Source organism: Prunus dulcis, chromosome 3, assembly GCF_902201215.1.
Source record: "Prunus dulcis chromosome 3, ALMONDv2, whole genome shotgun sequence".
NCBI classification, from domain to species: domain Eukaryota; kingdom Viridiplantae; phylum Streptophyta; class Magnoliopsida; order Rosales; family Rosaceae; genus Prunus; species Prunus dulcis.
In genome coordinates, this window is record NC_047652.1 from 12,963,974 (window position 1) to 12,976,520 (window position 12,547).

At 35.8% G+C, this 12,547-nt stretch overlaps 3 protein-coding genes across 3 annotated transcripts; all 3 read right to left on the minus strand.

Annotated features, from left to right (window-relative positions):
• Positions 1-1,316: 1,316 nt before the first annotated feature.
• LOC117621780 (tryptophan synthase alpha chain-like) lies at positions 1,317-1,634 on the minus strand. The gene has a single exon (XM_034352330.1). The coding sequence runs from the start codon at positions 1,632-1,634 to the stop codon at positions 1,317-1,319; it is 318 nt and encodes a 105-aa protein (XP_034208221.1).
• A 106-nt stretch (positions 1,635-1,740) lies between these two features.
• LOC117621781 (tryptophan synthase alpha chain-like) lies at positions 1,741-2,706 on the minus strand. The gene has a single exon (XM_034352331.1). The coding sequence runs from the start codon at positions 2,683-2,685 to the stop codon at positions 1,741-1,743; it is 945 nt and encodes a 314-aa protein (XP_034208222.1). The 5' UTR covers positions 2,686-2,706.
• A 1,196-nt stretch (positions 2,707-3,902) lies between these two features.
• LOC117621782 (tryptophan synthase alpha chain, chloroplastic-like) lies at positions 3,903-4,410 on the minus strand. Its single transcript, XM_034352332.1, has 2 exons — positions 4,119-4,410; positions 3,903-3,997 (listed from the first exon to the last, which is right to left on the minus strand). The coding sequence occupies exons 1-2, from the start codon at positions 4,408-4,410 to the stop codon at positions 3,903-3,905; spliced, it is 387 nt and encodes a 128-aa protein (XP_034208223.1).
• Between the last annotated feature and the right edge of the window lie 8,137 nt (positions 4,411-12,547).

Genomic DNA, 12,547 nt, shown 5'->3' on the forward strand with positions numbered 1-12,547 from the left:
AAAAAAAAAAAAAAAAAACCAACAGCATGCCTTGACAAAAAAAAAAAAAAAAAAAAAAAAAAAACCAATGGCATGCGTATTATGACAAAGTTCCATCCATATCAATATTGAGGAGTATCTCTCACTCAGAATTTCCAAATCATGTGTCATTAATGCCAAGATGCGCACACAATTTAGAGACCCAATCCAATTGAAGGAACAATGAAATCATAGAAGACAAAACAATATCTCAAGTAGGGAGAATGTTTAATCACAATAATGCCAATGCCAAGTACATCAAATTTGTGGACTAAATTTGAGTTTCAAATAACTTAATACGTGAAGTCATAAATATTTAATTAATCAATGTTAATTTAGATTATGATTTAGTTAATTTATATTAGGAAGAAGATTAAAAACCTTAATGAATTAATCAAAAGTTTTGCAGCTCACCCTAAGCAATCAAGCTTGCTGTTGTACGTACCATCGTTCCCACCATCACAAATAAACGAAATCTAGCCGCATGTATCTTTTTTTTTTTTTAAAATTTTTTTTTTACAATCTTCAGCCTTCAACCACTCAACTCTCTCTCTCTCTCTCTCTCTCTCTCTCAAATTCTCAAATTTTGTTTTTCCTATCTTTTGTATATTATTATTATTATTATTATTGGTTATTGATAATTAGTAATTTGATGATAACAAAATTTTAATTATATAGTTTGATTATTTTTTATAATTTTTTGTTAAGGACTTTATTTTAGAAGGCTTTCTTGTTGTTTTGGCATAGGCCCTCAAAATCTCAAAGCCGCCGGCCCACTGATGTTTGTATCTATAACAATTTTACAATATAGAAAAGTGAAATCCAAGGATTTGATGGAGTTTCTGATCATGGTGAAGGATCATTAGGTAGCGGAGAAACACCATTATTGATTGTTGAAAGGAAGGGAAGAGAAGGAAAGCGGATTTATAGGGTATCTGATTCTCTTTCTAATTGTTCTTGCTGCCCTGAGGAGAATATCTATGGTCGTTATAGTGATATCTTGTTTTCCTTCAAATATAGGGTTCTTGAAGTCTAGCTAGCCTCAATTCAAATTGTAGTTTGAATTTGAAAGCTCAGTAAATATCTAGAAATTCCGACCTTTTGGTTGGCAACCCAGCTGAGTTGTTGTACTCTAAACTGTAAAATTGTTACAAATACAAATGAATAATACAAAGTTTCTTGTTTTCTTCTATTTTATTTATATCGGTTATTTGCGATAGTGGGAACGATCGTAGGAGTACAAAGTTATTAGTTACTACACTCTATTACGGCTTCACTAAAAATTTCATAATTAAATGTTAACCAAGGAGTGCAGATGTGAAAGACTTGGTGAAAGTTTCAAGTGCTTTCAACCCTTCTTTAGGAGACTTGGCTTCCCCCAACACCGTCACAATGGCACTACCAACAATAACACCATCAGCTCCCCACTCTGCTACTTGTTTCACATGTTCGGGCTTTGATAGCCCAAAACCAACTGCCACAGGCTTGGTTGTTGCCTCTCTAATTTCCCTTAAAAGCCTCGGAATTTGTTCGTTCACCGATTCACGGGCACCGGTAATTCCCACAGTGCTCACATGGTATACAAATCCATCTGAAGCTTCAACTATGTCCTTCATTCGATCTATTGGCGTATTGGGTGTAGTTAGTAATACCAGCTCAATCTTACTATCCTTCGTACATACTCCATAGTCCAGCTTCAATAAAAATTTCAATAATTCTATGTTATCCAAGGAGCGCAGATGTGAAAGACTTGGTGAAAGTTTCAAGTGCTTTCAACCCTTCTTCGGGTGACTTGGCTTCCCCCAACACCTTCACAATGGCACTACCAACAATAACACCATCAGCTCCCCACTCTGCTACTTGTTTCACATGTTCAGGCTTTGATAGCCCAAAACCAACTGCCACAGGCTTGGTTGTTGCCGCTCTAATTTCCCTTAAAAGCCTCGGAACTTGTTCGTTCACCGATTCACGGGCACCGGTAACTCCCACCGTGCTCACAAGGTATACAAATCCATCTGAAGCTTCAACTATGTCCTTCATTCGATCTATTGGCGTATTGGGTGTAGTTAGTAATACCAACTCAATCTTATTCTTCACAGCCTCCTTTCTCAAGCTTTTTGTCTCTTCAAATGGAGCGTCTGGAACCACAAGACCATGTACCCCAACGTCGCTAATTGTGGACATGAAGTTTTCAATACCATGCTTTATAATTGGGTTATAGTACGAAAGTAGAACGATTGGACAAGACAATTGTGGTATTACGTCCTTTAACATTGACATAATAGAATTGAAATTGGTCCCTCTAGCTAAGGAACGAGTGAATGAAGCCTGAATAACTGGACCGTCTAGTATTGGATCAGAGTGTGGCACACCTAACTCGATCACGTCCGCCCCACTAGAATTGAGCACCTTCAGCGCTTGAGCCGTGGTTGAAAGGTGAGGATCACCGGCAGTGATGTAAGGGATAAATGCTACTTTGCGTTGGTTCTTCAATTTTGTGAAAGTTTGTGAGAGATTGTTGGTAGCGGTCAAGGTGAGAGCAGCCATTGGTGTTAGAGGACTTTTCTTGACTGGAACGGTTGATGTTTGGGATAGAAGAAGAAATGGGTTTTGAGGTTTCTTAAATTGAAGAAAGCCAGTAGCAGTGGATTTCAGAGAAGCAGCCATTGACAATATTTTAATGTTGTAGTGTAGTAGGATGAAGACTTTAGGGTTTAATAATTTGTTGGGTGCCAATACTTATTTATAAGATGATGTCTAATGCAAGGGCAAGGGGCTAGGTGCTATTCACAAAATTTATCCTCTCAACTTTTTTGTGGTTCTAGTGGTGATGAGGGGTTAGGGGCTAAAACTCAAAACTTGTCATTTTAGTTTATCATCATTTTGGGCTGTAGCCTAGGGAAGGTTTTGGGGAAAAAAATAATTAAACATATATAGCCTAATATTTTAAATTAAAAATTTTAAAAAATATATATACAATTGCATATCCTACCACACATTGGCAGACCTATTAAGCACCTCCTCTGCCTGGAAAAAACCATTGTAGGTGCTTCAAATTGCCCATTTGTTTAGCTGGTTATGGTGCACTCCAAGTGTACAGATGACCTTATTTCCATTTTCAGAATTTAAGTAAATGTCTTTGTTCTTTTACTTTCATTTATTTTTATATTACTCAATTTACTTAAGTTTACAATGTAAATAAGGTAGTACCCCCCCCCCATTTGGATTCAAATAAAAATTCCAGAAAATAAAATTCCCAACAAATCAAAATATGAAAAATCAGTTTTAGTGCAAAATACTATTTAGGCTAAAAATGATGGCTCATTAAGTCAATATATACTTCATACTAAAATCCCATAAAATAAAGTTTTCTTATTTGTTGTGTGAGGAATAAAAGCAGCCAAAAATTATCTTGATAAAATAATTATTCCCAAAAACCATTTTCATACAGTCAATATTTTTACATAAAACAATTTTTCATTTATGACATGAATGCATGAAGAGACCTAAGGTCAATCTAGATAAAAACCCTTAGATATTCAATCCACAAAGAGTTTTTAGCCTTTCAAAATTGCACCTCTGCTAAAAAATTCCTGGATTTGCCAGTGCTACCAAACTCATAGTCATAGTCAAAGGTCTTCCACATTTGTATTTGGTGTTAAAGTTTGTTCACACATCAATTTTAATCATTTTCCATTAACGTATCTCCAAAAGATAAGCATTTTTCTAAATAAAATTCACCCCTTCGTGAATAATATGGCTCTAATTTCATTTTTTTTTCTTGTAAGTATACTTTTATTTCTAGAAAAACTATGGGAAGTGTTAGTTAAAAAAAAAAAAATTATTATCATTAGATTTTAAACTAATAACTTTAGCTAGTCCACTCATTGAAAAATTCCTGATTCCACCCTTGATGCCAACTCAACATTATTCTTCACAGCCTCCTTTCTCAAGCTTTTTGTCTCTTCAAATGGAGCATCTGGAACCACAAGACCATGTACCCCAACGTCGCTAATTGTGGACATGAAATTTTCAATACCATGCTTTATAATTGGGTTATGGTACGAAAATAGAACGATCGGACAAGACAATTGTGGGACCACGTCCTTTAACATTGACATATATAATAGAATTGAAATTGGTCCCTCTAGCTAAGGAACGAGTGGCTGAAGCCTGAATAACTGGACCGTCTAGTATTGGATCAGAGTGTGGCACACCTAACTCGATCACGTCTGCTCCACTAGAATTGAGCACCTTGAGCGCCTGAGCAGTGGTTGAAAGGTCAGGATCACCAGCAGTGATGTAAGGGATAAATGCTACTTTGCGTTGGTTCTTCAATTTTGTGAAAGTTTGAGAGAGATTGATGGTAGGGGTCATGGTGAGAGCAGCCATTGGTGTTAGAAGACGTGTCTTTACGGAAACGGTTGATGCTTGGGATGGAGAATGATGAAGAAATGGGTTTTGAGGTTTCTTAAGTTGAAGAAAGCCAGTAGCAGTGGATTTCAGAGAAGTAGCCATTAATGTTGTATTACAGGATGAAGACTTTAGGTTTGAATAATTTGGAGGGATGCTTGTTAATGTTTGATACAAATACAAGCCAAGGACATATGAAATTTAAATGTGGGACATAGAAAAGTATAAGAGTTCCTAGGAAGTTTGGGACATAGAAAAGTAGCACAGACAAGGACATATGAAATTTAAATGTGGAACAGATTTCTTTTTCGTACAAAGGTAACGTGTAATATTTGGAGACTTTCTGAGACCACCGAGTCATGTCACCACGTGAGAAAACACAGTCAAAGTAGACAATAGGCAATGAAAGAAAGAAACTACGTACATTTTGACACATCAGTATGTCGTCTTGCACTGATTATTTGTCCATTATTGGTGGACATTCAAATTAAATTATTGGGTTGACATCTAAAAAGTAATATAATATAGTGTACCCAACTAAAGCCAAGGAAATGTATGCCCGATGCTATTATTATGTGCTGGTAAGATAACAACCATCCATCAGTGCAGAACGCTTTTGGAAAGGAAATAGAAGTGATAAGGCTGTCAAGATGAACAGAAGATCATATGAATACTTGAAAAAAAAAAGAGCGCTTTTGAATTGGACAAGATGCTTCGATTGTGGGGCACAAAGACTATCAACGAGAAACGAAAATACAAATATCCATAAAGAGGTAATACAAATATGGAAGCATAGTAACCACACTGGATTAATCCAAATACAAGCCACATAAGATCAAAGATATTTCGCATAAAAGCCGCATGTCTGGAACAAACCAGATGTGAATCGCAGTGCCCAAATATACCAATACAACTATAGCTTTTAAACTCTCACAAGTACAAAAAAAACAGGTAGAGACCAGAACAATTAGACACCCAACTCACAAGGAGTTGATATAATTATTACCAAACAACAAAACAACAAGCACACAACAACCAAAAGCTACAAATCCACTATCACTGCTTTTGCCTCCTCCACTACAGCCGATGTCGCCACATTTGAGACAGAGAACACCACGCCGAAACAAATTTAATCACCAAGACCACATATCAAAGCAGCTATGAGTAAAAAAAAAAAAAAAAAAAATCCAAAACATATCTATGCACAAATAACATCCCCCAATTAAAATCTCAAATCCAGAAGATGAGGAAGGTGAAGTAGGAGAGAGAGAGAGAGAGAGAGAGAGAGAGAGAGAGAGAGAGAGAGAGAGAGAGAAGGCCTCCTCCTCCCTCGCCCTCTGGAAATACACAACACCTCTCAGAAAGATGGGCTTGAGAGAGATTTTTAGGGTTTTAAGCCCTTTTTTTTTTATATTGCAGATGTTATAATAATGTGACAGATACAGTATTTCATAACCTTTTACTGCAAATATTTCATAACCTTCCAATATTTCATAACTACTCTCCAAAAAAAACCTTTACTGCAGATGCATGTTCCATACTATCATTGTTTTACACACTAGGCCAACATTTACATATACTTGGCTGCTGCTACTTATATTCAAAAGGTGGTTCAAACTATTCACCATGAAACAACCTAAATTCCAAAACACTTCACATGGATTTCCCACATTTTCCCAATTTCTAACCTACAAAACAACAACATTTTAGAATGTAGCATTATTCCAACACCCATTTAAATTTCCAACCGAGGCAAAACTTAACGAATCCATTTAGATTTCTAACGTTGCAAAGGGCTTCTAATGCTACTACCAAATCTCATAAACCAGTAGCCTGCATTGTGGAGTTAATCTCCAAGACCGAAGTTACTTGCACCTTATCCGTGAAAGACGCATCTAGTTTAGCTTTCTGCAGCACGAAACTTGTTTCATGTTACTCCCTGAGCTTAAGTTGCTCCTCACCAAGCCTCTGTATCTCCATTTCAAATTGCAAAACATTAACGGATCCATTTAGATTCCGCACGTTGCAAAGGGCTTCTAATGCTGCTACCAAATCTCAGAAACCACCCTGACCAGAGTTGCTTGCACTTATCCGTGAAAGATGCATCCAGTTCAGATTTGTGTCGTGCCAAACTTGTTTCATGTTATTCTCTGGGCTTAAGTTGCTCATCACCAAGTCTCTGCATCTCCATTTCGAATTGCTCATTTTTCTTCCTTTGCTCCTCAAGTGCTTCTCCCAAGGTATGAACCTCTCTTGAAATCCCTCTTTGCTAAATTATTATCCCATGTACATATGCCCATAACACCCCAGCTCCAAATCCTTTAATTCAATTTCGTTTCTCTGGGCCCAAACACCTCACAATACACCTCATTCATTACTATATCACTCATGTCTATTCCTTTATTAGTTCTTTTTTGAATTCGTCCATTGAAATCAGCTTAAAAACAAATTAAAAAAATGCTTACATCAGTAGCATAAGCAGTTTTTCAAAAATAGTACATCATTGGTTGCATGCGACTGTCAATGTCAAGCCTCGTCCACTAGTATTTCAGTCTCTGCACCAGTGTGGGTTAGTTTGAAGAATGTGAGCCTGTCCAGTTCCTTCCGAGGCTTCTTCCTCTGTACAATATTTTACAGATTATGGGCGTCACTCATCATTAGCCATGTTATTGCATAATCAGCACTACAAAAAGTGAAAAACACGACCAGAAAACAACGACGGTCTAAGTGAAAACCGCCGTGGTTTATAAAAAGACGACGGTTCTAAAAACTCCGTCGTGTAATACCACCTTAGACAACAAAAAATTGGAGATTCAAATGGCTGTTCAAAAACAACGACGTACCTAATTAAACAACCGACGCCTATTTGAAACAGATTTCCGCAGTGTAAAATCAAAGCCAACAAAGAACGGCGGAAGTTATGAATCGACCGACGTAGAAATTAAAGACGACGATTTCAATAAAAACCGCCGTTTTTACTCATAAAATAACACGACGAGGTTTTCGTATAAGACGCAGTATAATTACAAACAAATCCACGTCTTTAAAATAAAAAATATCGCCGTATTAAAATAATTTACAACGACGCAAAATATAAATATATCGACGTCATTATCATATAGTTCTACGACGTTATCTTTAAATTGTACTATAAAATTTAACGTCGTATTTATTCATTTTATACGTCGTACATTTAATTTAAACCGTCGTCTTAATAAGAATTTTTGTTAACAATTTTTTTCTTTGATTTTCTTATCCTACGCCGGTAGATCTACTTAATGACAAGAATTGAAATAACCACGACGGTTTATATAGAAAACCGCTGACATAATCAGATTTTTCTGAGAACCCAAGGGTTACGAAATCTTAACAGATGGAATTCTGTTCCACATCATAATCTTAACAGATGACACAGATTTGCAATCAGAGAGACAATTTTTTGGAAGTTGATGATGTGTGTGCGTTTGTGTATCTACAAAAATTATACCTAACGTCTTTGCAAATTTGCAATCAGAAAGACAATTTTCAACGACGGTTATATTACACCTAACGACGTTTAAAAAATCAACGTCGCTCAACAAATATATTACGTCGTCTTAGTATTACTTAAGACGACGAAAAACGACGACAGTAAAACAAAAACAGTCGTTGTTCTTATATTCTTATTTTATTTAAATCCACGTCGGTTATATTAAACATAACGACGTTAAATGAAAGGATTCCACGGCACATAACAAATATTGCGTCGTGTTATTTAAAAACGACGTAGTTATATGTAACCGCCGTATTTCTTTTTTTGAAATGGTTTTATATATAAGCAACTTTTCGACTTACACATGCACTGTTTCCAAACCCGATTAAAAATTTCAATCTCCCAGAGAAAACTTTTCGTCTTTTTTCCTGTCAGAGCACTGTCAGAGTATCTCATCGTCTTCCTCTCGCCTTCTTCGTCGTCTCTGAACTTAAACATCGATCGTCTTCCTCTTGCTTTCATTGCACGCAAAAGGTAAACTTTCATTTTCACTATTTTGGTTACTGTTTTGCATGCTCATACGCTTTTTGTTTGAAAAATCTTTTTACCTTTTTTCTGGCCAAAATCATTTTACTTCTTTCCAAGTTTGATAAAATATACAGACAAAGAGGGAAAGTTTCCAACTTTGAAGACAACTACCTCAACTAAATAAGACGATGGTAGTTCTTATTTACGTGGTTAAATATGTAGACCACGATGGTTCGTCAGTCGTTCTAGCGTCGTCTGAAAATTGACAAAGTTGTTTTTAAAATAATCACTACTACAATTTTAGCTTATACCGACAACGCTCTATGGTCAATAGAAACTTCATTACTGGCGAAAATTCGTCAGTAATGGCTTCCTGACGAGTGCAGCGACGGAAATAAGGCTTGTCAGTAAAAGTCCTGTCAGTAATACTAATGCTGACCAACTTTTGTAACATATTCGTCAGTATAGGTTTGTCTCTGACACAAGTCATAAAGTGACTTCAATTTATTACTGACAAAACAAATGGCCGGTATTAAAGAAGCTTTTGTGAGGATTATTGTTTCGATACCAATGGCCAAACATTCACCAGGATTGTTTCTTAACCAAAATAAATATTGCCAGGATTGTTTGTCAATTCAATTCTTTTTTGAGCTAATGCACCATTAAATATACTTCCTTCAAATGCCTTTTGTTTTGTAATATAATCTGCACATTTTTCATTCCTAATTTTTTTTTAATTGATATTTAAAATGTAATGACAATTATAAGTACAATACTGAAAGATTGAACCATACAAGATACAACAACCATTCTTATAAAATATAAAGTACCAATGTGGATTACAATTTACAATAGCCAAATATTACAAAGGTCTGCCTACATCAGTAGAGTTCCAAAACTTTAGTTGCCCAACCTAAGCTCTTCTTCGTGCCTTTAAATTATCAGGACATTCATCTTCAACTAATCCCTTAAAGTTTTCCTGCATTTCAGCCTAACAAAAAACAAAGATACATATTCAGTTCATCATTCTCCATCAAATTCTATGGTCATCATAGATTAACCAAACCAATAAATCTACAATGATGAATTGTACAATTAGTCTTCTGGACCTCTACATTTCAGTTTTTCATATACTTGAACAAATAAAAGAACATAAAGAACAATGAACAAGAAAAAAGAATAAACATTCATGTGCCTCATAAACTTACATATTGTGCTTTGCTTCGAGCATAAGACTTTGTGCCAGATGTGTGATTCAACATTTGTTTACTCCAATTTTCAGCATTTCATTTAGCTTGTTCCTACTATTCGCAAAAGCAAAACATACTTAATCATTGCACAGATTATATATATATATATATTGACTGTTGTGTAATAATACGTACTGCAGTCTCATCTTTTTCCTAATGTTCAAACAACAGCCGCCACTGGTTTGGGTCTACATGAGAATCCCCACATTGTCACCGTCTTTCACTTCCTTCGATAGGTTTATAATAAGCTTACTTCAAATCACTCTTGAAACTTCTCCACAATTTTTCATTATTCTTCATTTATACATACATCCTTGAAGACATGAATCAAAGGCTGCTGTTCAGGACAAAATTCAATGGTGCCCTGCATCCACAATAAGGTAGTCTTACATCAACTCTAAAATATATAACTAATAAACTCACATACATGCACTAAGTATTCAATAATTTTAGGAATAAGAAACACGAGAGTGTCCCACGCATCAAGTTTGCTGGAGTCTGATACTTTTTCTCATGTTATTTAGACACCAGTTGCATATCCCTTGACCCCGACCTTGCTTTGCGTCATTGCCTACATGAAAAATTAATTTTAACTGCTCAATACAAAGGTAATAAGTTTCTCATATATCCCATATACAATATATTTATGTAATGATTTAAACATACCAGTTTATTAAAAGAAAAAAGGAAAAACCAACATTCCAGTACCACTTGCAGAACCATCTCCCTCTAGACCCCCAAGTCAACATTGAGCCCTTCTTGTGAACTATCTCCAGAACTACTCATCTAAAGTGGTAACAAATTAATCAGACATCATTGGTATAAAAAAAACTATTACTTCAGCATTTCAATACAAAACAATCTATTGTCTCTCAATTGGAGGACCCTCAACATCATCTACTTCAACTCACAAGCAAAACCAAATTAAACAAGAAATTGTACATTCATTGAACTGAAGAAAAGAAGAAATAACACCAAACAAGTAGACCACATTATAACAAACAAACAAAGTATGCATATTAACCGAACTATATCAACTCACACATATATAAAAGCAAAATACTCCCAATACTTTTTTTCTAATAGAAACAATTTTCTTAAGAACAAGAAAGAAAAGAAACACAAGAAAGAGGACAAAAATCCCCCAGGGCAAACCACCAGAACCCCAACAGAAAAAGAAAACAGAACCACAACCCAAACAAAACAAAACAGAAGACAAAGCTCCCAAAAACAAATAAACAAGCCCCAGACTTGATCAACAAATAATAAAAGATTGAAACAAGAGCTTTAAAAAATCAAAGGATATAATCAGCCTTTCATCTATACAACTGGTACATCGTCCATGTCTGCATCTTAAAATTTTTGTATTCTAATTTATAACTAATCAGAAGGATTCGTGGGTCATTGCCTATACTCAAATACTTGAAAAAAAATAAAAGAAATAGGAATAGAAATCTCACCAGAACAGGGAATCCACCCCAACTGAAAAGAGCAAAGAAAACCCCCAAATTGAATCTCTCTGTCAATCTGAACCAACTGATACGAAAATCAAACTACCACATGATTCCTCTAACTCCAATAGCTCTAAGGAAGAAAACAATTTCTTCTTCAATTAAAAAAAAAATTGAGGAAGGGAAAGTGAGCGACAGAGAGCAAAACCCAAAAACGAAAGAAAAAGACGAGAGAGAAGATATGGCTGTTTTGGTGAATGAGAGAGAGAGAGTCGATTTGAAGGAAGTAAAGAGAAAGTTTAATTTGTAAAATAAAATTATATTTAATCTAATATAGACGACAGTATATCTTATTGTTTTACGTCGTGTGAATGTTAATACCACGACGGTTTATTACTATTGACGTCGTATGAACATAAATACCACGACGTTATATAAATAATGGTTTTACCACGACGGTGTATTACGATTGACGTCGTGTGAACATAAATACCACGACGTTGTATTACTATTGACGTCGTGTGAACATAAATACCACGACGTTATATAAATAATGGTTTTAAACATTTATTACGTCTAAGATTATTTCATTGCGTCGTTTAAAATCATATCATACGTCGTATTTTATTAATAACCGTCGTTTGTGTTCTTAATCTTTTCCTGAAATATTTTCATTTGCAGTTTTGTCTGTTAAAATGGTTTCTCAACAACAAACTAAGGATTCTGCCTCCAAGAAGCTTGGAATGGTAGCTCCTCAAGACAAGTCTTCGAAGGAGATGAAGTCTTCGAAGAAGATGAAGTTTGCTTCATCATCTCCTGAGACAGAACCAACAAGCCAGACAACAATCTCTGATGATTCAAAGACTGGTCGAGGTATGAGCACAATGCCTCGTGTTGTGAAGAGAAAGCTTCAGAAACCGAGGCCAATTGTTGAGTACAATAAAAGGGGGAAAGGTATTGGCCAAGCACATAGTGAAATGCAGTCGTACATTGGTGTCTTGGCACGCTCCAGAGTTCCCCTTGTGGACAAGAAATGGTCCCAAATCCCCAAGGATGTTAAGGAGCAGATATGGGAAGCAGTTGACATGGCTTTTGTCGTAGGTCAAGGGGGCAAGAAATCTGTTTTAGCTTCAGCTGCCAAGAAATGGAAGGATTTCAAGTCTACACTAACGAGGCATTATATCCTTCCATACACCAATGACAAGGAGAAATTAAGCCATCCCCCGGAAACTTATAAATTCATAGAGAAAGCACAATGGGATGCCTTTGTAGCTTCAAGGCTTTCCAAAGATTTTGAGTCTGTGCATTCTCAACATGCACAGATTAGGGAGAAACTCGAGTACAATCATCGATTGTCTCAAAAAGGATATGCTGGATTGGAGGATCAATTGGAGGAAACCATGCCTGGGGTAGAA

Excerpts from the sequence above, each read along its gene's own strand:
- LOC117621780 (XM_034352330.1), bottom strand. The coding sequence starts at position 1,634 with ATGAAGGACATAGTTGAAGCTTCAGATGGATTTGTATACCATGTGAGC.
- LOC117621781 (XM_034352331.1), bottom strand. The coding sequence starts at position 2,685 with ATGGCTGCTTCTCTGAAATCCACTGCTACTGGCTTTCTTCAATTTAAG.
- LOC117621782 (XM_034352332.1), bottom strand. The coding sequence starts at position 4,410 with ATGGCTGCTCTCACCATGACCCCTACCATCAATCTCTCTCAAACTTTC. Across the intron at positions 3,998-4,118 it reads TGTCAATGTTAAAGGACGTG|ATGCTCCATTTGAAGAGACA; the intron begins GTCCCACAATTG and ends TTGTGGTTCCAG.